General features: G+C 30.9%; 2 protein-coding genes and 1 long non-coding RNA gene across 9 annotated transcripts; 1 reads left to right on the plus strand and 2 right to left on the minus strand.

Moving 5' to 3' along the window:
• Positions 1-11,727: 11,727 nt before the first annotated feature.
• Positions 11,728-12,721, minus strand: LOC114297087 (21 kDa protein). Its single transcript, XM_028241449.2, has one exon. The coding sequence runs from the start codon at positions 12,704-12,706 to the stop codon at positions 11,900-11,902; it is 807 nt and encodes a 268-aa protein (XP_028097250.2). The 5' UTR covers positions 12,707-12,721; the 3' UTR covers positions 11,728-11,899.
• A 1,734-nt stretch (positions 12,722-14,455) lies between these two features.
• On the minus strand, positions 14,456-23,743 carry LOC114324116 (dimethylallyl, adenosine tRNA methylthiotransferase). 7 transcript variants are annotated; one of them, XR_014344897.1, is made up of 10 exons: positions 23,534-23,733; positions 23,288-23,434; positions 23,063-23,160; positions 18,263-18,335; positions 18,115-18,175; positions 17,935-18,020; positions 17,297-17,386; positions 16,581-16,680; positions 15,693-15,762; positions 14,456-14,769 (listed from the first exon to the last, which is right to left on the minus strand). XR_014344897.1 is itself a non-coding variant. In XM_082895998.1 (9 exons), the coding sequence occupies exons 1-8, from the start codon at positions 23,645-23,647 to the stop codon at positions 15,700-15,702; spliced, it is 732 nt and encodes a 243-aa protein (XP_082752124.1). In that variant the 5' UTR covers positions 23,648-23,743; the 3' UTR covers positions 14,456-14,816; positions 15,693-15,699. The 7 variants fall into 7 exon arrangements, 4 of the variants coding, with proteins under 4 accessions (XP_082752124.1, XP_082752126.1, XP_082752127.1 ...); XR_014344896.1 differs by having other exon boundaries at positions 14,456-14,816; XR_014344898.1 differs by having other exon boundaries at positions 15,690-15,762.
• On the plus strand, positions 18,672-18,979 carry LOC145802981 (uncharacterized). The gene is made up of 2 exons (XR_014344899.1): positions 18,672-18,742; positions 18,785-18,979. It is a non-coding gene; the product is annotated as an uncharacterized LOC145802981 (long non-coding RNA).
• Positions 23,744-25,023: the final 1,280 nt, after the last annotated feature.

Consider the following 25,023-nt stretch of genomic DNA (forward strand, 5'->3'; position numbering starts at 1 on the left):
ACTTAAGATCGTGTCTCCACTACACAGCAGGGTGGGACCATAGGGACCTACCGAAAAGGAAAACCACACTGTCTGCCATGTGGCCGCCTCTTCTTTCACCTGCTGTGTCGAATTCATATTAAATAAATAAATAAATAAAAGCGGTTAGAGGTTTCACGTGGTCAGTCACAGAGATGAGTTTGTGGGGTCTACCCATTTAACTAATCTCCTACTATCTTTCTTCTTTTTTGAACGATCCTATTGTCTTCTTCCGGTGAAGGTGAGGTCACGGAAAAAAGGTTGCGGTTTAACATATTAGAAGATAAAATAAATTAAAAAATTAATAAGATAAAATATTTTATTTAAGTTATAATTATTTTATGTTTTTTATAAAGTTATAAAAAGTTTAAAAAATTAATTTTTTTTAATCAAGTTAAAATAATTAAAAAATTAAAAAATCAAACTAAAAAAATTCTTTTTAAATGAAATCTCAATCTCACCTATCACATTAATGGTGTGGATTTTGTAATTTGAGAATAAAATTATAAATCAAATTGTGAATGGATGATCGATAAATAATTAAATTATAATTTGAACAATTTAAACGGTTTCAATTTATTAACGATTGAAGAATAATTTTAAATAATTATCAAGCATATATATAATATATGACATTAATTTACATAATATTTTTTATATATATAAAACTAATTTTAAATAAATTTCATATCTTAAATATTTCTCACACTGATTTTTATTTTGATATTTCATTAAAGGTAAAAAAAATATGTATTAACTATAGTGAATGGTTTTGAAAGCGGATTATAAATTTCAAACTGTGGATCAAACTAACCCGCGATTAGCAGGTAGATCGATGCAGATTAGGTGGTTCGGTGCAAATTGGGCGGTATCTTGCACAGTTTTAATATAGTCTATCAATAAAAACAATACATATTTAAAAAAAAAAAAAAAAGACACAATTTATATTAAATTTTTTTTTTTTACCAATGTGGTATTAATTTTAAAAAATAACTATCATTTTTTTTCTATTAATGTAACACACTACATCAATACAATTACATCATGTACTGACCTACTGAATAATTCCTTCTTGCTTTCACATATTTGAGATTCCCCTCATGTACAAAAATATTGGTGACTCATCATCAAAACTAAAAAATAAAATAAAATAAATATTGGTGATCAATTAGTAGAATCGATTAATAGTTGAACAAGATTGATCTTCTCTTCCAGATCCACTAATTTTTATCTTACTTAGCTATTCATTGATCAAATATAAAAATGTTATTTGCTATTATTATCATATCTAAAATTCTTACTACACTTTTTCATGCTCATCTTAAACTAAAGATAAAAGAGTAATCAAGTTTTGAGTACTTAATTCTCCTAATATTTTCAATTAATATTCTCCTTTTAATATTTTCATCAAGGTTGATCTTGATGAGGTTATTGTCTGATTTTCCTGTGTAGTTTTTTCGTTTTGGCCTTTTTCTATCTAAAAAAAATAAAAACTCTCCGAATATTTTCAATTAACTTAAAAGAAATACAATAAACTTTGTTACATAAAATATCAACACACTGGTTTTCTTTTTGTCATATAAGATCTATCCTAATTATCCCAAGCCGACTCAAAAAGTACATGTATTATAAATAAAATTAAGGATAAATTACAAAATACACTCTTGATTTGTTTAAAATACGAATTACTCCATATGGTTTAGAAAATTATAAATATTTCATTGTCACAATTTTTAATTTAACATAATTAATTAAAAAATAAAATTCCTAACTGCTTTTTTATACAATAAAAAAATTATCTGAATTAATAACTAAAATAAATTTTTGACATCATGAAAAACTCTTAGTTAATTTGATGATTTATTAATAAAATGAGTTATTTGTTATGAAATTAAAAATTTCCAGAAGGGGGATGTAATTTCTAAAACTACGGGGTACAATTTATATTTTAAGCAAATTTTAGAGGGTATATTTGTAAGTTATCCTAAAATTTTAATTAGATTGTGTGACTCATTTGATATTTAAATATAATATCGATTATGATTTTGGCACTTGTCAATTTAATTGAACATGACTAAGACTAATAGATGATTCGACTATATGCTACTAATTAATACCTTTAAATATAAACTCCATATATTTCAATTTGCATAATGAGCACACCAGCACACAAATTTGTAGAAAAATATTTTTTTATTTTTATTAATTTAAATAGTATAATAAATCTTATTTAAAGTGTGATGAAAAGATTTTACGATTTTAATGAATAAGATAATGTATTTCTTTTGATGATAATTGAATAAAACCAGACTCAAAATTGTTAAGAAATATCCTATTAAATAAAATATAATCGTCAACAAAGAAGGTGAAGAAACACTTTTTAAAATCAAAGTTTGGCTTTCTGTTTGATTCAACTACTCCCCTATTATATGCCTAAATTTTTTGGAATATTGATAACTACAGGATGGCCATGATGATGGGGTGTAGGGAATCCGTTCATATTCAAATGAATATGTTCTTTGTTTTAAAATAATAATAATAATAATAATAATAGTAATAATTTATATGCCTAGTTGAGTAATGCTAGAAGTTGAGTAATGTTAAAGATTCATAAATTTGACTTACAAAATTTATCTACAATAATGTAGTAATAGAATTGGACACTCAATGATTGAATGTGTAACAAATTAAAAGTTAATACTTGACATATCATTATGGGTATAATTGTAAAAGTTGTTTTTGTACTCTTAAACATTTTCTTGTATAACAAATCAGAAGTTAACACATATTATATTACATCATTGTGGATGCTTTTTGAGAATCTCAAATATTTTTCCTATCTACGGTTAAAAGTGAGGAAAGGGGAATTATTAAGTGATGATTAGAATGGGTAACAAGTTATACAAATGAATAATATTAGGGATCATAAAGATAATCATGAAATATTTTCTATTTTTAGATTATATATATAATAAAACACCACACACAATCAAAAAATAAAAAACTTTGATAATATATTTTATGATATTTTTTTCACGATTTATAATATTATTCTATACAGATATAAGGTAGAGGAGTTGTACTGCTTGTATCACCTAATCTCGCTTCTAGTGAGAGTCGAATTCCCTACCTCATGTATGTGATCGGTCGTGAGATGATGCTGGATCAAAAGCCCGTTGGCATGATCTGGTTGTTGTTATTATAGTGTTTGGTTGATTATGATGAAATGTTTATTTTATTAAAATATTTGTTTTCATGTTTGATTTAGTAAATGATTACTAAAAATTAAATTATAAATAGAACCGGCATTAACTATTGTAATTAATTTATTCCATTTCATTTTCATTTCACCTTCACTCCGGTCAATCAAATATTACCTTGGAGTATAACACATAAATTTTGGTGAAAAGATCTCAGTCTAGAATGAGCTAGTATTAAAATGTTTAATAAGATTACAACAATTAAATTTGAATAATAAATTTTAGGGTAAATTACATTTACCTCTCTTGAGATTCCTGACAAATACAGAGATCTTCCCTGTGATTTAAATAATTACAATAACTTCCTCTGCTTTACCTGACAATGTCAAGATTCTCTCATTCTGTCAAATTGTTCCAAACGGTATTACTTTTTCTATAGCAAATTATCTAATTGTCCTTCCTTTTAAATTATTAAAAAATATTTTTGGATTGGATGACAGGTTTGGAAGAAACAAACAGTCTTTGGAACAGTATTTTTGGATTTATTTTTTAAAAATATTAAAAAATATTTTTAAAAAATTAATTTTTTATTTTAAATATATAATTTTTATTTTATTTTTTTATTTTATTTTATAAATATTTTAATTTTTTTAATTTTAATATTTTAAACTCAAAACAAGACTTCATACTCAAATTGTAACCAAACACATAACTCAAAACTAAATTCAAGAATTATTTTTAAAACTCATAACCAAAAACATAACTCGACACTACACTACTTTCAAAACTCTACACTCAAATCGTTACCAAACGCATAACAAAAAAATTAAAATATTTAAAAATATATTTATAAAATAAAATAAAATATTCAAAATAAAAACTATATATTTAAAATAAAAAAATAAATTTTTTTAAATTTTTTAATATTTAAAAAATATATTTAACGAAGTTTGTATTTTTTTAAGTTTGTGTTTGATTATGAGTTTTGAAAATAATTTTTTTGAATTAAGTTTTGAGTTGTGCATTTGGTTAAGACTCTTTGAGTTTTGAAAAGATTTTTGAAAATTTCTAATTGGAATTGTGATTCTAAAAAAGAACCAAACATGTTTCTAAAAAAAATCTTTTTTCGGAACATATTTTTACTCAAAACTTAATTCAAAAATTATTTTCAAAACTCATAACCAAACACAAATTTAAAACTCAATTCAAAACACAAAACTCTTTTCAAAACTCAAAACCAAACTTTTTCAAAAACTCTATTTTAAAAGGAAAAAAACTCCAAAAAAATTTATTTTATTTTTTAAAATTATTTTTAGAATCATAATTTGAGTATGGAGTTATATTTTGAGTTATGAGTTTTGAAAAGAAAAAAATTATTTGGTTATAAATTTTGAAATTTTTTGAATTTTTTTTAGGGTAAATATTTTATATTTTAAATATTTATTTTTATGTGTATTATATTTCATACATCTATGTGTTGTATTTTTTTAATATTTTAAATATATTTTTTAAATATTAAAAATTTTAAAAAAATTATTTTTTATTTTAAATATATAGTTTTTATTTTATAAATATATTTTTAAATATTTTAATTTTTTTGTTATGCATTTGGTTACGATTTGAGTGTAAATTTTTGAAAGTAGTGTGAAGTGTCGAGTTATATGTTTGGTTATGAGATTTGAAAATAATTTTTAAATTATGTTTTGAGTTATGTGTTTGGTTACGATTTAAGTGTGAAGTAATGTTTTGAGTTTAAAATATTAAAATTAAAAAAATTAAAATATTTACAAAATAAAATAAAATATTTAAATAAAAATCATATTTTTAAAATAAAAAATAATTTTTTTTTAAACATTCTTTAATATTTTTAAAAAATTAATCAAAAAATACTGTTCCAAACACTATTTGTTTCTTCCAAACCTGTCCTCCAATCCAAAAATATTTTTTAATATTTTAAAAGGAAGGGCAGTAAGGTAAAGTAGGGGAGGTTACTGTAATTATTCAAACCACAGGGGAGGTCCCTGTATTTTGTCAGAAATCTCAGGAGAGTTTAAACACCATTTCACATGGTTAGATTTACACAAAAATAAAGGGTAAATTACACTTACCTCCCCTAAGATTTCTGACAATTACAGGGACCTCTCCTGTAGTTTCAATAATTACAGAAACCTCTCTTACTTTTTTTGATATTGTTAAGAATCCCCCTTCCGTTAATTTAAGCCAAACCATGTTAACTTGGTTGTGCAAATGATCATAATATCATTTACACTTAATACCCTTTAATTGTAATTTACCTATATATTAAATTATCATTTTATTTCTCATAAATTTTTTTAGATTTTAGATGTAATAAATAACAAATTATTTGAGTTTTATTACTTTCAAATAATTTATTTCTTCAATTAAAATTCTATTTTAATTAGATGTAAGAAATGAAAAATCTTAATAGTTTATTATTCTCAAATAATTTCTTTATCTTTCATTCCCCATCATCTAATTTTAATTTATTGTAATGTGATTAGATATTTTTTCACTTTTATATTTATTTTTAAAAAAATTATTATTAAGGTGAGAAATATTGACTTATTTTTTTAATGATAATTAAAATTTGAGAATAATATAAGATTGTGAAAAGATAAAATGATAAAAAAAAATTTACATATTTATGAGGTAACATTTGGTAATTTTTATAAGTCAATTTTTTTATTATAAATATGAAATGTTATTATGTTTATTCTTCTTAAAAAAAAATTAATACACAAATATGTTTACAAAACAAAATAAAAAAATTCATATTTCATAAGTTGCTATGGTATTGAGTGATGTTAGCTAACATTAATGAAAGAGAAAAAAATGATGAAAAAAATTGAGGAAAAAGTATTGAGAAGAGAACTAATAATAATAATAATAATAATAATAATAATAATAATAACAATAATAATAAAAATTATATGGTGTTGCTATTTGTTACAATGATACTATGAAAAAATGAATGAGAAAATAAATAGAAAGAAAAATGAAAGAAATAAAATAAAGAAAATGGAATGAAAGGGATAATTTCTCCAAATATATATTGTTCCTGTGGAAAAAATAAAATCAAATCAAATACCTATAAGTATTTTTAAATTTTTATTCAAACTCTAATTTCTCAAAATAATTATTTATAAAATTGGTGGTCTTTTTAAAAAATAAAACATCTTTTATATTTTGTTTCATAATTTTTAAATAAATGATTGTATTTAATCTAGTATAAAGTTCAATGGTGATCAATTTATTAGTTTTTTTATTTATTTAATTACTTTATAGATTAGGTAATGTTTGATTACTTTACTATATATATGCTTGCCTTAACAATTTAGAATTTTTTTTAAATATTGTATAGAATCTAATAATTTTGTTTAACATTTTTAAAATAATGCATAGTCACTATTAATTTTTTGTAAAACCTCAGGTGAGGTGAGTGAATTTACTATTTGAATATATAAACGCAATCTTGAAATTTTTTACTCTTAGTACATAATGTTAGCATATTCTTGTTAAATAAATTAATAGAAAATTAACGGTGGGAGAATTTTAATAATAGTTTTAAAAGTAAGAATAATTTTTGTAATTATTAAAATTATAAAAAAAAGTCTTTATAATTATTAGAAATTTTAAGAGAGGTATGTGTAATTTACCTAAAAATAAAAGATGAAAACACAGCGGTTATTATTATAAGATGATGCTGTCACGTATGAAATCAACCATGATTACATTCGACCCTTTGTCATGAAAATTGAAAGGAGATTGATCAATAAATTCTATATTTTGGATTTGTAATTTATATAGTTTTAAATTTTTTTTTATGATTCATTTAGTTATTTTGAATGTGTAATGACTCATTTATCTATCATATTGAAGTGTCACATTTGAAAAAAATATACTAAAGAGTTTTTTAATGTCATATTATACCTGTCACATTAGAGTGCCATATTTAAAAAAAGTACATTAAAGAGTTTTAAATTTCTTTAGAATGTCATATTATACTTGCCACGTTGGAGTGTTACATGTCACGTTTGGAAAAAAGTATACTAAGGAGTTTTTAATTTTTTTTTAGTGTCACGTCATATTCGGCACAAGAAATGCCTCATAGCTCGACATTTTAAGGCTCGAATGGCCCGAATCTCTCTCTCTCTCTCTCTTCCTCTACTTTGGTCTTCTTCTTCTTTCTGAACGATGATGGCGGTGCCGAAAAAGTTTGCGATGATGGACTCTGTATCTTATACACACATACGTATAGATTTGTGTATACACAAATCTCACCTCTCATCACTCTCACCTCTCTTTCTTCTTCCTCTTTCTAGACTGTTGGCCGGTTGACGGTTTTCGACTGTGGCTATGGGTTTGGTTTTGATTTTGGATTTTGATTTTGATTTTGGATTTGATTTTGATTTTGGGTTTTAATTTTGTTTATTTGTGGCTCTAATGACCATTCCCATATGAGACCCCAAGTGGGTTCAATTCTGATAACCATTGTGATGGGTGATCTACTCCTAATTCCATGAATTTTGAGGTTGCTTCTTGTTGTATAGTTGATAAGTGTGGAATAGAGCTTTTTGACATTTTTGAGTGTCTTTGTTTCAAGTTTTTCTCTGGGTTCTCATGGATTAGATAGATAATTTGTTTAATAGTACTTTTAGTTTCTGGGTTAGCAAATGGTGAGATTGAAGATGAAGACAAACTGAATTTGGTAATAGTAATGTAAAGTGTTGTAATTTGTAAACACTTGGGTATTTGGTTGCAAAATTGTGTTGAATTTTTTTTTGCAATGATGCATTTTAGCATTTGAGTTTCCGGTGTATAAGAAGCTTCTGGCATCGTTTGTGTCGGAGAGGAGTTAGATGTTCACTCGTCTGCATCGCATCAGAGAGGTAGTCGGATGAGAGAAAAGGACGATTTTCAAAATTTGGTTTGGGTCTGAGAGGAAGAAGAGGAAGGGAAGGAAGAAGAGAGAGAAGATGAAAAAAAAAAAGTACCAAAACAACGTCGTTTTGGTACCTCGAGTCATTCGTGCCAGCTTATTTTCGAGCTATGTAGCAGAGTTGATTCGTCACATTGTTATGTTTGAGAAAAGTATATTAATGAGTTTTTTTTTTTTTTTAAATGTCACATCAAACTCGTCACGTTGTATGCAAAAAAGTTTTTTTTTTTATTTTTTTTGGAGTAAAAATTTTGGAATGTCACATCATATTTGTCACGTTGTCACATTTGAATAAAATACATTAAAAAGTTTTTATTTTTTATTTTTTTGGGTGTAAAAATTTTGGAATGTCACATTATACTTATCATGTTGTCATATTTGAAAAAAATACATTAAAAAGTTTTTATTTTTTTATTTTTTTGGGTGTAAAAATTTTGAAATGTCACATCATACTCGTCACGTTGTCACATTTAGAAAAAAGTACACTGAAGAGTTTTTAATTTTTTTAGAGTGTTATATCGTTAGAGCATCACATTAATACCTACCACGTTGAAATATCATATCATATCTGTCACGTTAATAAAAAGGTATAGCTGTCCACCAAAATAATATCACAATAAAAAATATGATCATACGAAAAGAAACTCTCCACTAATAGGACTTAACAAATTAATAAAAAAAACTTGAGACTTATTAGAATATTTATTTATAAGATGTGATTTATTGATAAATATTCCTAAAATTTCCCGCCATACTCGTCACGTTGTCACATTTAGAAAAAAGTACACTGAAGAGTTTTTAATTTTTTTAGAGTGTTATATCGTTAGAGCATCACATTAATATCTACCACGTTGAAATATCATATCATATCTGTCACGTTAATAAAAAGGTATAGCTGTCCACCAAAATAATATCACAATAAAAAATATGATCATACGAAAAGAAACTCTCCACTGATAGGACTTAACAAATTAATAAAAAAAACTTGAGACTTATTAGAATATTTATTTATAAGATGTGATTTATTGATAAATATTCCTAAAATTTCCCGCCAAAATAATAATAAAAAAAAAGTTGAAAGAAAACCATAATAAATAACATCACTATGTTTGGTTCCATTTTTCTTAAAACAGTTTTCAAAAAATTCTACTTTCTTATTTTTCGTGTTTTTTTTTACTAAATTTTTTTATTATTTTATGCAAATTTTTTACTTTTTAGACACACCTAATATAAATACATCTAAAAAGTAAAAAAATTATAAAAAAAATCTTTTAAAAATTCACTAAATACCATAAATACAAAAAAAAATTCAAGAATTTAGTATATTTTTATATTTTTATGCATTTCTTAATTTTTTAAAATATTTTTTTAATATTTTTTTTATTTTTTAGATACATCTAAGTAAGATAAATCTAAAAAAATAAAAAAATATATATTTAAAATTTTAAAAACATTCACTAAAACAAAAAAAAGTACAAAAATTAAAAAATTCAATTTTTAAAAATTTAATACAGAAAACTCAAACCAAACACATTGAAAGTGACAGAATTGCTCCCGAGTGTCGCCGTAAATGGCGTAGATTGCGCCCCGCTGTCTCCTCGTTGCTTTTTTACCTACCCAACTATAAAAAGCTTAACCAATGGTAGCCCTAAAAATTTTATTAAGTTTTACTATAAGTTCTATCAAATTATTTGAATTTTATATTTATATAAAATATTTAATAAAATTTTTAAAATTTTTAATTTTATTCTAAAAAGTTAGGTAAATGGTTTATATATAATATTGTGGTTCATTATAAACTTTTTATTTTAAAACAAAACACCATTAAAATAGATTTATTTATAATAATAACATTAACATATCATTCTTATCAAATTTTTTATATATATTTAAAAATTTCCTATAAAGATTATAGGTTACACTCTTTAAAAAATAAATTATGTATTCTTAACTAGATCAAATAATTGAGTTACGAAATGATAGATTTAAGGCTCCGTTTGGCAAGAGCTAAACGGGGCTTTTTTGGCTATTTTAGCTACAAAAGACAAAATAGGCTATTTTAGCCACAAAAAACAAAATATCACATCCAACCCATAATCATTACATTCTTCTCTCACAAAAAAAGTCAAAAAAGCCAAAAAGCCAAAAAGCTCTTCCCAAACCAAACTTTTTAGCCCAGGCTAAAATAGCCAAAAAAGTCAAAAAGCCAAAAGCCAACCCACTTCCCAAACGGAGGCTAAGTGACTCTATCTTGAAAAAGGTTTTTCATTATTATTAAAAAAAAAAACCCTTTCTTTGTAAGGACTAAAGATTCCCTTTAAATTTGTGTCAACATACTTTGAAATATTTTTAAACATTTCAATAACTGTTAATATTTTGAGATAAGGAATAAAGAATCATCCATCCCTTCTTAAAAAAAAAACACAAAAAATTCATTGTTTTCGAAATCTTATCTCCATATTCCGTGCACTCTAATGACTTTTTATTGTGTTTTGAGATTTTTACAATATCGTACAGTTGTCAATACAGTATAACTCCATACAAAAACACATAATTCAGAGATGTACCCAAGAAACTGAGCTTGATTCATATAAATTAATCAATTGAGTCGGTTTATGGGTGTCCTCCTTGTCAGGAAACATTACTTTCCCATAAATAACTGTCCGTGTTGGACGGAGAGCATAGCCTCAAATTCTTCGTTTTCAGCTTGACAATCTTTATTTTATTTTATGAAGGTTTATAGTCATGGAAAATTTGTACACAAAAGTCGTCAAATCCATTCATTACGAAATTTCTCAAGGTGTTTTTCTTTTGGGAAATTAAAAAAATAAAAATAAAAATTCCATGGCAAGGGAAAATGAACAGTTAACTCATAATCCAGAGTGACACAAGGGACAGGAAACACTGTGCTATCTTCAAATCTTATTTTTGACCCATAAAAGACACAGTTTAAGAAATGTGAAAATTTGTGAAGTAAAAAATTGCCAGTTTAATTGTATTTTTGTTTGTTTGTTTCTTCTTTTTTTTAAAAAAAAAAAAACATAACAAAGTGTTTTGCAAATTGTTTCTGAAAATTATTTTCGAATTTTTTTTAAAAACTCATTTTTTGAAAATACTTAAACAAATTATTTCTGAATCTTTAATAATGATTTTCACATAAAAATGAAAACGATATGAAAATAATGAGTATTTTAAAACTTTTTGTTACTTCTATTTCCAAAAGAATAATGCTTGGGACTCCCTTTTAGGGTCACCCCTCACCCCCTTTGCCACGTGGCAGGGGGTGATTGGAGGAGCAGGAAAAAAAAAAAAAAAAAAAAAAAGGTAACCAATGAGAGGGAGAGAGGAGGTCAAAGGGGTGGGGGAAAAGGGGATGAATCATTACTCTTTCCAAAAACCCAAAAATGAAAACAAAATCACAAGGAGCTTCATTTCTCTTTTTTCTTTTTCCCTCCACAAATCCAAGCACCAAACACAACCCAAGTCATACCATTTTGGGGCGAGGGAGAGAGAGAGACAGAGAGATTGAACCAAGCTTGAGACAAGATATCATACAAGACATACCAAACCTTAGTTAGACAAAACATAGTAACATTTACAGGAAAAAAGCCAGAGAACAACAAAATTAATCCATTTCCATGGATAGAACTGGAAACATATTACAAACTTCACAGTACATATATAATTACACAACCATCATTCTGAGATCTCAAACTAAACCTTAAGGCATGTTCTTAGTTCCAGAAGCTCGGTGTCGAGTCGCGAACCGATTAACCAAAGCAAGAGCATTGCTAGTCACTTGTGCAACAGCAATGATCTCTCTCTTAATACTAGCCTTCACATTTCCATCCATGTCGGGCCCTGAAAACCCATCGACACAAGTGTTCTCGTCGGTCAGCGCAGCGCTGACCCACGTCTGAACGTTGCTCATGTGCCACACGAAGTCCTGACCCCCGGCTCGACCAATCTGATTGAGCTCTGGAATCGATTTTTTGAGCTGGTCCACCGTAGCTCCCATGTTTTCAATGCAGTCTTTCACGGCTTGGTACTCTCTGGGCTTAATACCCGAGACTTGGGTCATTTTTGACACGAACACTGCTGTTGATTGAGCCTTGGATAAGCTCACCGCCAACGCTGCTTGAGCGAGTTGTTTCGGGCTTTGTTGGATTTGACTGGCATAGCTTGAGAGGCACTGGACACAGAGGATGGGGTAGCGGGTGGCTCGGCATGAGGCTTTGACGAAGTTTGTAGAAGTGGGATCTGGGGCAATAGTAGAGTCTGCCATGGTCACGATGTAGTGGACAGAGAGTAGTAGTAGCAGCAGCAGCAAGAAAGTTCCAAGTTTTGCCATTCTTTCGAAAGATAGAAAGGAAGAGGATATGGATGGATATGAAAGAGTGAGCTTCGAGAGACTATATATATAGGAAGGCCGAAGGTGGTTGTTATCTGTCCCTCGTTTTAAGGACTCGCTAAAAAAAAATCTAGAAGCAATAATATCACTGTAAATGAGTCGAGTTACGAAGACCATGAGTTCGACAAAATTAATCTAACTTTAGCTCAACTTGAAATTTAGACCTAGTTTGGAAAGACTAAATAAGTGTATTTTTTGACTTTTATTGTTTTATGTGTAAAAAAAATAGAGAGGAGATATTGATTGATGTGACTCAAAAAAGATAAAAAGATGAAATAAGTGCACTTATTTTGTTTAGCCAAACTTGACCTTAATAATAAAGAAAAGGTTTAACTTAAAAACCACGTCATCTCGTTAAATATTATTCTATATTAAATATACATATATAATATATTTTAGGGCTAATTATATTAATAATCTTTATAATTTTGGATTCGTGTCATTTTGTTCTTTAATTTTTCAATTGTGACACATTTAATCTTAAATTTTGAATTTTTATCTAAATGAGAACAATTGAATATATCATTGCTTAATTTTAAGGTCAAAATTATCAATTTGATAAAATATAAACTAATTTGACAAAAATAAATGTCAAAAAGATATTTTTAAATTTTTAAAAATTATTTCTATCCACCAAAGATAAAATTATGTAAAATCGATAAATCTTTTAGACATTTATTTTTTTCACCAAATTAATTTTGATTATGTTTTTGGATGACAATCATGTAATGGGCGGCTATTAGAATTTTAATGTGTAATCAATGTATTTAATATATGAAATGTTTTTAATTTTAATTTTTTTTAATTAATAGATTTGTTTAATAACGATATCAAAATTGTCGTCATATTTGACTTTTGAAAAAATAAAAACTAATTTAATAAAAATAAAAACAACCATCCATTATATGATCATCATCCAAACACTAATAAAAAATAATTTAGTAAAGAAAATAAAAAAATAAATGCCTAAAGATTTATCAATTTTACATAATTTTATATTTAGCTGGTAAAAATAATTTTTAAAAATTTTAAAGTATTTTTTGACATTCATTTTTGTCAAATTAGTTTATATTTTATTAAATTGACCATTTTGCCTTTGAAATTAAATAATAGTATCTTCAATTGTCCTTATTTGGAACAAAATTCAAAATTCAAGATCAAATGTGTCACAATTGAAAAGTTAAGGACCAAAGTGACACACGTCACAAACTATAGGAACCGTTAGTATAATTTACCCTATATTTTATATTATTTAACACATAAATAATATATTAATACAAGCCCTCATCGAGCCAACTCGAGCTTGCAACTCTCTCTCTCTCTATATATATATATATATATTTGTATAGGAAAATGTCTCGTAGCTCAAATTTTGTGGCTCAAAACTGGCTCAAATGGCCAAAACGACGTCGTTTTGGCTATTTTTATGTTGTTCTGTACTTAAAACGACGTCGTTTTGGCCATTTGAGCCACTTTTGAGCCACAAAATTTGAGCTACGTAGCATTGTCGATTTGTATATATATATACACGTGTATCTGTGCGTTGTATGGGCTTCTTTCCTAACCCTTTCCTTTTTCCTCAGTGTTATCTGCAGTTTGATATAGAATTATATATACATTAATGCCAGCTGAATAGATGCCTAACCTCTGTTTAATCCTAACTTGTGCCTAAGTGGGTTCATTATAAGGATTTGAGTTGGATTTGGCAGAAAAGCATTAAAAAATAGTGAGTCAATGTCACTAGTAAAATATACTTTTGGTAGTGTTAATAAATGTGTAAACTTGGAATTGGGATTCGAACAATTTCACTATAAAAATGCGATTTCAAAACCACGCAAGTGTTGAACAGAGTCAATCCTTCAATCGTGTGCATAAAAACATATATAAAACATCAATGTTGAATCAAGACATTCAAAATATCTATACACATAAGAAACATTATTAGATAAGACCAAAAAAAATACAATGTTCAAAACCACTAGCCTGTCGGCATAGAAGCAAGTCTCTTCGTTACAGACTGGACAAGCAATTTAGTAAGGGATTCGAAGAGTGATTTCTATAATACAGGTTGGTGAGCTGGATTAATCGTCGATGCTTCTCGATGGTCCTTGAATTGAATACACACTCACACATACAAGTGGGGATAGTATAATGTGAGTCTCTGCCTCGTTTCTCAAAAACTAACACCAGAAATTGAAACTAAAAGTCATTTCCTCGTTACTTGCACCTTTAAAGTCACCAAATAAGTAAAATTATTTATTATGTAAACAATGTATTATAGTAAATATGCCTTCAATATTCATTAATTTTGCGTAGACAGTTGGAGCTCAACTAATGCTGTGTTTGGTTGGGGGATTTAGGGAGGGATTTGGAAAGGGAAATGGAAAAGGTAGGTGAAATTAGAATAAATCATGCCTATATTTTACATAGTTTCACACACCCTTTCCCTTTCTCTTTCCAAATCCCTCCCCAAATCCCCCAACCAAACACAACATAATGATGTGTTTGGTTAGAGGATTTGGGGAGGGATTTAGAAAGGAAAATGGAAAAGGTAGGTGAAATGTGAATAAATCATGCCTATATTTCACATAGTTTCACACACCCTTTCCCTTTTCCTTTCCAAATCCCTCCCCAAATCCCCCAACCAAACATAACATATGGGGAGATGAGAGTACAATTATCAACCAACCATGTGGTTTACGTGGTAATTTTTTAACAATTTCAGAGTTATTCATATGAAATATTTCTCCTACTGAATTTTTGTGACAAATATTCAAAAAGATCATTCAGTAATCAATAGTTAATACCACTGAAATTTAAATTACTAACAACATTACATCGCAATTGAAAGCAATCAATTTTGGCTTCTTTTGTTTCCTGCAACTTCTAATATAATCAGTGGTGATGCCTACGATTTCAAGTTTTGAAGAACAAAAAATCTTATTTTATTTTTTTTCTGTTTTGAGGACAATAAGGTCATAAGCTGATTTCCTGTTTTCTAGATCATCAAATAACCATAATTATCTGATGCAGTAAGGTCAACAGTAATACCAAACTTGTGTTTATCTGTCAATAATGGAAAGAATAACTTAATATTTACCACCTGAATATTAAACGGTCATGTATTTCAGCATAGCCCCACGAAGCTTTTCCATGAATGCTGCTGCTAGTTTCTGCATGTCAGAAATCAACATGAATTTGGGTTAGGAGTTCAGTTTGGTTCAGTGTTACTAGAAAACGTTATTTAACATTTTGAAATGCACGTACATTCCAAAACATGACACACTTTTGTTTCAAAATGGTGAATTTGGCAATCTAAAGTACTCCCGTAATTTTTCTGTGTTTTTCTTTAAAAGTTCTCCTTAATAGGGAAAAATAAAATATAATGGACTAAAATCCAGCGAGAGGGGAGTTTCGGATTGACAAAATGTAAAAAATAATGGGTCATAATGCTCGTAGAATTGTTGTTGAATAATTAATTTAAAGAATAATACACTATAATATATCGCATGTCAAATTAAGAAATCTACCCATATCATGACACATTTTAGATCATGTGGCAGACCATGTCCCATTCCCATTTCTATTCCCCTTACTAAAATGATCCACAGTCTAGGTAACATAGGTTTGGTTTAGATGTGGTTACAATTTTTTTTTAAATGTCCAGAATCCTACCCTGAAAGTTCATGTGTGGTCGAGATTCAGCTCATGTCTATAGGGACCTATACCTAGAATGAATGTAGACCACACATTGAATTTTCTGAGTAAATTTCTAAGTAAAATTTCTGTGTATGTACTATGTAGCATTGCTTGTTTTTGTACCCTCAAATATGTTGAGTAAAAAATATTTAACTCTAGGACAAAGGCCTGTACTTGGCAGATTTTCCCAAACTTAAAGATGTACAATAGATGGCACTTCTACGTAGTTTTTTTCTTTTTTTTTTTTTCAATGGAAGGTAATAGCAACAGATGATATATTCAATAATTGGACCTTCATTGGAGTTAGTGGAGCAAGTACAGAGCATCATATATCTAGAAGAAATAGAGCGCAGTTACTAGAATTGTATTTGCATAGAAAAGACGACCTCTACCTGCAACCATAATAATGAAGATTATGAAACATGGGAGTAAAAGGGTAGGGATACAGAGATGAGAAAATTGACAGTTAAAACTATGTGGCATTAGTACATCAGGTTTACACATTTAAACTGCACTCAGCGTTAGATCTAAGTCGGAGCCACTTCAATGTGCTTTTGAAGAAAGTAAATTTGTTTTTGGACAGTGTAGGGAGAGTATAGATAATTTAGTTTTGTTCCTTCTGCAAAGAGGTTCAAAGAGACATCATCTTTCCAATTTTTTGGGGGGTTGAAGTTGAAACTAATTACTCCTTTCTTTTTCTTTTTCTTTTTCTTTTCTGTTATGTTAGTATAACAAAGAGGAGCCTTGGTAAAATTATTAGATTTTAGAAGCGTCAAAATAAATTTATATAGATTTTGGGGGATCAAAATGCAATTTTTTTTAATTATAAATACTCAAAATTGCATAAGCTAATAAGGATTTTGTTAACTTTGGGAGGGCCGAAGTAAATTATATAAATTTTCAAGGGTCTAAAATGCTAATCAAGATTTTGTGAAATACAAACTGTTGCTTAATTGAAAAATGAAATTCTTAATTGAAAAATGAAAATATATTCAGAAAGTCTCTCACCTGGTCACCCTTATGTGCATTTGCTATGTTTTCGTCAAGAAGTGCCAATAAGGATCTATTGAGCTCATTCCGCTCAACCATCTCTAGCAACTGCATAATGAGATAGAATGATCTAAGTTGAGCAACATAAGATCCATAATATATTTAAGGGTTCAGCTAATGACAGCCCTAAGGGCCGTCTTTAAGAATCACAATTTGCCAAAATATTTATAATCCCAATATACTTTTCACATGTCCCAAAGCACTATTACATATTTTTATATACTTTTTACACATTTTCCAGCACTATCAACAGCATTAAGAGTTGTTTTTCGCATTTTTCTATATTTAATAAAAAAAATTTGGTGGCATATGTTGGAATGTGTCCCACATCGCCTGGAGTTGCCCGTGCTGATTATAAGGTTATAGTTTTTCTTTCCTTAATACTTGGGTTTTAAGGAGAAGTATAGGTTGGGCTATTCAATTTGGTATTAGTGTATGATGTGGTCCAGGAGGATGTGTTGGAATGTGTTTCACATCGCCTACAGTTGCTCCATCTGTGCTAGTTATAAAGTTTCAGATTCCCTCTCCTTAATACTTGAGTTTTAAGGAGAAGTGTGGACTGGGCATTTTAATTGCATAAAAGATAGTATACATACAGTTGTTTTTACGTCCTTCGATGATAAGATTTTGGTTAGGCTTTCCTTTGCCTTTATGAGTTCAGCTTGCATTTTATCATAAGCTTCTGTAGAAGAGCATGGAAACAGATATTATAGGTTTGTAGAATACAAGTGAGAATACAAATCTTTCTAGACCAATATTTGTGGTCTTTAACAAACCTGTTCCTTCCTGTAAAGCCTTTTGCAGTGCTTCGAGCTCAATCAATCTATCTTCCATATCCTACAAAATCCATCAGCATATGTATATTGGGGTTCTGCTCATACATTTGGCAAGAATTTAAGTCTAATATATAGCTTAAAGACAAACCTCAGTTTTTGAAACAGCAAACCGGAGTTGCCCTATTTCAAATCGCAAGTGTGAAAAGAATTCCTCGTTTAGTCTGCATATTTTAAAATGTTATATCTTTTCTTTTTTTTGAAGAAAAATTAATGTCTGGAGATGAAAACCTTTCATATTTTTGTACTTCATCCTTCACAATAATGCATTGCATGTAACTCTAACAAGAAGGGAACTTGTCAAAGTTCTATGGGTAACAAGAAACAAGAATAAGTTTCAAATGAAAAGAAGTTATTGTTTGAATAGCAACAATTATCAAGCATTTCCACACCACAAAAGATAAAAAAAATGCATGGATAGCTTGTGTAAGAAATAATGTATAGAGAAAGAGAGAGAATAAATTGTATGTATTATTATTGATTGATATATTGATATCTATTACAATGATTCATGATTCCTATATATAGAAGAGGGTGAGTGTGTAGTAGGTAAGGAGTAGGTGAAGTGGAGGTGGTAGTGGTGTAGTGGGTTAGGTTTAGTGGAGTAGGTGAGGTGGTAGTGGTGTAGTGGGTTAGGTTTAGTGGAGTAGGTGAGGTGGTAGTGGTGTAGTGGGTTAGGTTTAAGTGGGTGAAGTAGGTGGAGAGTAGGTGGATTTTAACAGCCCCCCGCAAACTCAAGGGGGATAGGAACTAACCAACTTGAGTTTGGAGAGAGTAACAAAACAAGAAAATACATAAAAATAAAAGAGGATAAGAGACACTGTATGGTCGTGTCAGACCATTGGTGAAGACACTGGATGGTGGTGTCATAACGTTGTAGAGGATACTGTATGGGGGTGTCATAACCATGTAGAAGACAGTTTATGGGGTCATGTCGGACCGTTGTAGCAGACAATGTGGTGACAGTTGTTGTGACAGTTTACGGAGTCTTGCTGGACCCTTGTAGAAACTAACCGGAATCAATGTCGGGACAGTTTACAGAGTCTTGTCGGACCCTTGGAAAAGCTAACCGGAATCAAATGTCGGGACAGTTTACAGAGTCTTGTCGGACCCATATAGAAACTAACCGGAATCAATGTCGGGACAGTTTACAGAGTCTTGTCGGACCCCTAAAAAGTCGCACCCTCAAAAGGTGTGCCCAATCTTTCAAAAGGCGTGCCATCAAAAAGCGTGCCCAATCCATAAAAAGGCGTGCCATCAAAAGGCGTGCCCAATCCATAAAAAGACGTGCCATCAAAAGGCGTGCCAAGTTGTCGGCGAGCACCGAGCGGCTCATGATGCGCGTGTCTGCCTCTTCGTCAAGGTCTTTATAAATCGAAGCGGAGGCTGAGGCTGAGGCAGAAAACCCGCTAAAAAACTCTGAAAAAAACTCTTCGTGTTGTTGAGAGAGATAGTTCCTTTTGCTGAGAGAGTGTCTCTAAGAGCTGCAAATCTTGAAACACTCTGTAATACTCGGTTGCCCAGAAAATGGCCTCTTCGTCCCGTAGTCTGCTCACTCTCTTTCCAGACCTCAACGAGTCAACAAGAGAGATAACTGGTGCGGTGGCCCGTGAACCTCAACCAAACACCTCTGATTTTGCTCCGTTGAACTTTCCGATGCGGTCGGTGGAGTAAAAAATGGCGGTGCAAACTGATATTGAGGCCAATCAGTATACTCTGAAGTCATGTGTGGAGACCATGACGGCGGTCACAAACTTGTCGCACCGGCTGCAAAGTAGAACAAATGAGGTGCAGCAGCTAAACGCCCAACTGGCTCTGCTCCAACGCATGTATAAGGATGCGCGAGCAGAGATAAGTGTGCTAAAGGCAGAAAACAAGGAGCTGAAGCGGAAGGCCACCGTGATGTTCCGATTTGGAGGTCCACCATATGCTGCAGTGGAGGAGCAGGGAGGAGGCAACTTGCTTGGTGGTCGAGGAAGCACGGAGGCAACACCGTCAAGGACCGCCCAGGACGGAGGCAAGAAGAAAAGACTGGCGGAATAGGCGAGAAGAAAAATCCCACTGTTCCGATTTGTGTTGGTTGTGTTTTGTTTTGTTTTGTTTTGTGTTTTTTTATTTTTATTTTTTTTATTTTTATTTTTTTTTTTATGGTGTAAAATGCTGATCGGGGTTGATCCCCGGCATGAAGAAATAACAAGTTTGTAAAATGTTGTTTTTTTTTTTTTTGTTTTTGTTTTGGGAGTGTTTTGTTGAAAAAATAAAAATAAAATGAAAGAAAACAAGGGAGAAAGAAAATAGATAAAAAATATTTATAGATGGATTATATGAAAAACATCAGTGCGATTGTTTCAAAATAAAGTGGGGTATTTAAAAAAGAGGAAAAGTGACTTGGAAAAAATAAATAAAAATAAGTGATTTTTGAAATCAAATGGAGGAGAGAGAGGGACAAACCCATGTGATAAAGTGGAGAGAGAGTCGGTGAGTGGGGTGCAAAAGGTGAAGGAGAAATGATGGATTGAAAATGGTTTGGGTCAAAAGTGGACACTGTTAGTGGGGAACATGAGTGCATTGATTATTTGATATAATAATAATAATAATAAAAATAAAAAGTTAGAACAGTTGGAGAGAATGAGTGGAGTATGGTAAGGGTTTCATCCAAAGCCAAAATTCCTGCAGCGAATCACTTCGCAAATCCTAGTATGAGCTTTTTCTCTTTCCAGGCTTATTCATGAATTTCCTGGTGATTTCAAGAGCCTCTGGTGGCATTGTGGCAGAGAACACCCCAACCTGGATTTTGGGTGACAGCAACTGAGAACACCCCAACCTGGATTTTGGGTGGCAGCAACTGGAAAATATCATAGATCTGATTTTTAAAAACCTCGTGACAGCATTTCATCAGCTTCATCCAAGACAAACATTTTGATGTAAACAGGGCGAAGTGATTGTCTCCGCAACATGTCAAACACACGACCAGGAGTACCAACAACAACATGAACCCCACTGGAGAGAATGCGCTGATCTTCGCGCACACTAGTCCCTCCAACACAAGCATGAACCTTCACACTTTGCTGGGCAAGTTCAAGAGTGGGTGGAAGAACCAAAGCTTGGCACTCAACCAAGCTATAATCTAGCTGCTGCAGAATTCCAGAGCAGAATGTTGCAATGTTTCCAGTTCCAGACTGTCTCGTCATATGAGGTGAAGAATTCTTCTCCATCAGCCTCACACATGACTACAGTTGCACAAATCTTTGTTGATTTTATCAGCGGAATAGGTTGAGGTCCGGCGGGCGGCTAAGGTGAGGTTGCCGCCCGCCGGAGAAGCGAAAATACTAGGTTTTAAACCAGCTCTGATACCATGTAAGAAATAATGTATAGAGAAAGAGAGAGAATAAATTGTATGTATTATTATTGATTGATATATTGATATCTATTACAATGATTCATGATTCCTATATATAGAAGAGGGTGAGTGTGTAGTAGGTAAGGAGTAGGTGAAGTGGAGGTGGTAGTGGTGTAGTGGGTTAGGTTTAGTGGAGTAGGTGAGGTGGTAGTGGTGTAGTGGGTTAGGTTTAGTGGAGTAGGTGAGGTGGTAGTGGTGTAGTGGGTTAGGTTTAAGTGGGTGAAGTAGGTGGAGAGTAGGTGGATTTTAACAGCTTGGCTAGTAAAAGATTAAAGGAAATGTTGCACTGGAGGCGTAACCACAATCCCAACCTTAAAATTGGCTTATTTCATCAAATCAAAAGCAGCTGAAAATGATATGTACTTCATCAGTCATATTTCATAAGAAATGCCTATTGTTCAGTTAAAATGCCCAGTTAATCCTGACAAGTCATCATAAAGGATCATATTTAACAACATAAACTTACAAGATGACTTCTTATATCTTTCATGGAAAAATCATACATTGTTTGTGTTGACACTAACTAGCTCATCCTTTGGGTTACCACAACACATAAATGATGACACGAGGTTTCAACTCCGTCGAAGTCATACGAAAATAGCCACCAAAATGCAAGGAAACAAGCTAACATGGTTTGGCATGCACAACATAGATCAAGAGTTAGTCAAATGAGAGATATAACCAGGATGTTTGATGGAAGGTTTTACATGGATAAGGGGGTACTGGAAAGCAGAAGAGTTAAGCTTTTAGGAATGAGAAAGTGACCATCTTTCCATCACTAAGAAATAAAAAATTAAAAAAAAAGAAGGCAGGAGATAGTGACATCTGACTTGTATGAAAGTATTGCTGCCAATATAGAGGGAATGCAAAACAAGTTTCGTGCATTGGGTTGTGTCCTTTAGCAAAATATAACTCATACTTTTTGTATTGTTTCACTACTTAGACCAACTCCAACAGGCTCTCTGCGTTGTGTTTGTTAGGCATTTTACCCAGTCAAATCACAATTTCAATGCTCCAATAGGCTAGGCAATACATTAGGCATTATGCCCCATCTACAACTGGGCAAGCCACGATTGGAGAGCCAAGGGAGACTAGGCAAATGTTTTCTCTGTCTGAGTGCTTATGTGGCTAACTATAAAGAGTGTTGTTGGAGTACATATTAGCTGAAGTGATTAGGCAAAATAAATAGTGTTCTTTTTTCGTATACTTTTAGTTGGCAAAATGCCTCATGGTGTTGGAGTTTCTCTCAAACTCAATTACATTTGTCAACCAAAATTCGGAATTTTTAAGCCAAAATCACCACCCTTGATAGAAGAATTGAACTTGAAAATTCAGAACTTAGTTGTAGTATGTTAATTAGTAACACAAATTAAAGGGAATGAATAATTTCTAATCACAACTTGAAAGGAGCAAAATATCAAACACATAATCTGCAAAAAATTTCTCTATAATGAAAAAAGAGGCATAATAAGAGAGATTAAAAAAACTAACCGAGGCCTCAACCTCGAAATCTCAAACTCAATCTCCTGAGCCTCAGTATCAAGAAAGTATTCAATTAACTCGGTCGGAGTATCCGGAGCAACCCGAGACTACAAAAACACCAATAAAAAATCATCAATCAAAAATACCAAAATCAATGTGTTCAATCAAAAGACCCAATTCGAAAAAAAATAAAAAAATAAAAATAATAATTCAGAACCCATGTGTGAGAATTACTTGTCGAAGAGCTCGGCGACGATCTTTCTCTTCACGAACTTGGCGTTGGAAGGCTTCTCTGGCCTCGGCATCTTTCTCGAGCCGTCTCTTGAACTCGCGTCTCGCGAGGTGTCCTGTTTGGGGAGGACCCAACACGCCTTCTGGGTCCTTCCTTCGCCATAACAAGATTGAACAATGAGTTTTAAGCTCAATTCTATGTAATATATATATATATATATATATATATTGAGAGAGAGAGAGAGATACCCATCCGATGCAGCGAATTTTGGTGATGAAAGGGGTTGGTTTAGAGGAGTTCGGAGTACGGAAGAGAGCAATGGAGGTGGTGGTAGTGGTGGCGATGCTGAGAAGGGAAGCCATGGATGGTCTTTTTTGAGCTCCAAACGTCTTCGGGTTTTTTGGGGTGTGATTTTATCCGTTTGATGACGCGCGCAGACGCAAGAGCCGTTAAATCGTTTTCCATTTTTATGTCTTCGGATATTTGCTATTTGCCATACCAAAATTTTGACAAATTATTTTTGAATTTTATTTTATTTTGAATCGCATTAATTTTTTAGAAAACTAGTATAATGTTCCTCTTCCATATTTAGTAATAGAAGATATCCATAATATTATTTTATAATGTCTAAGGTCTTTTCACTCTCTCAAATTTGACTAGTCTAAGGTCCCTTTCAAGAGAAATTTGACTCTCTCGAATTAAACCTTATTTTTTTTCTCTCTCTCTTTCACTCTAAACTCCTTCCTCTTCAAAGATTTTGGGGTTAGAGAAGGGTTGTTCTGTTGATGATGTTCGCAAGGCCTATCGAAAACTTTCATTGAAGGTTCATCTCGATTAGAACACTGCTTCGAGGGCCGACGAAGCCTTCAAGTTTGTTTCAAAGGCGTTTTAGTGTTTGAGTGATGGGCAGAGTAGGAAAAGGTATTATCTTGTTGGATCATAAGAACCCGTGCATGAAAGGAGGCGTCAGGGACAAGGGTTTCATAGGCTTTATGCGGCTGACATTGATACTGAGGAGATATTTAGAAACTTCTTTGGTGGAATGAATCCTGCTATGTCTGCGCAATTCAGTACCTTTAGCTTTGGTCCAGGGATGCGTGTGAGAATGCACAACAATGGGTCTCCTGGATGGGTTAGCACTTTAAGTTATTGCATGTTCAATTTTCTCTAGGTTGCTGTTGTCTGAATGTCTTATAATCTAGAGAAAATTGATCAAAATGAAAATAGTAATTGTTCAATTTTCTTTGGTTTATTTGTTGTCTTACAGTTCAATAATTTACACTTGTTCTAAAATGCCTAGTTGTGTTGTTTATCTTTTGTCATTTTTACTTCACTTTTTGTGTTTTTGATAGTTGATTGTTTTGTTGTTCCGTTAGATCATCAATTGATGTCAATTATTTTTGAGTTGTGTTTCTTTATTGTTCATCCTGATTAGATCAGTTGAAACTGTTATATCAACATTAAAAAAACATCTCTTTGCTAAATTTGAATGTCGCAATTTTTTTTAATAATTGCTAATTCAAACCCTTGTTTCATTTTGTGTGATTGTAGACTCAACTTGGTCTTACTACTTCTTCTTCTTCTTTATTTTTTTTGGTGAACTGATTCAAGGTTGTGGCAGATCATTTGAAATTGTATCCGACATTATTTTGAGATGCCATCTAAAAGTCGTGATTAATTTTTTGAGATGCCACCCTAAAAAAAATTCCCTTAATTTTTTTTTATTTTTTAAAAAAAA

This window comes from Camellia sinensis, chromosome 11 (genome assembly GCF_055761805.1).
Source record: "Camellia sinensis isolate YWXY chromosome 11, ASM5576180v1, whole genome shotgun sequence".
Taxonomy (NCBI): domain Eukaryota; kingdom Viridiplantae; phylum Streptophyta; class Magnoliopsida; order Ericales; family Theaceae; genus Camellia; species Camellia sinensis.

Coding starts and splice junctions, on each gene's coding strand:
- LOC114324116 (XM_082895998.1), bottom strand. CDS start 23,647: ATGGCTTCCCTTCTCAGCATCGCCACCACTACCACCACCTCCATTGCT. Junction 18,176..18,262: donor TTGCTGTTTCAAAAACTGAG/GTTTGTCTTTAA, acceptor TGGATTTTGTAG/GATATGGAAGATAGATTGAT. Junction 15,763..17,296: donor ATGCACATAAGGGTGACCAG/GTGAGAGACTTT, acceptor TCTGACATGCAG/AAACTAGCAGCAGCATTCAT.
- LOC114297087 (XM_028241449.2), bottom strand. CDS start 12,706: ATGGTCTTCGTAACTCGACTCATTTACAGTGATATTATTGCTTCTAGA.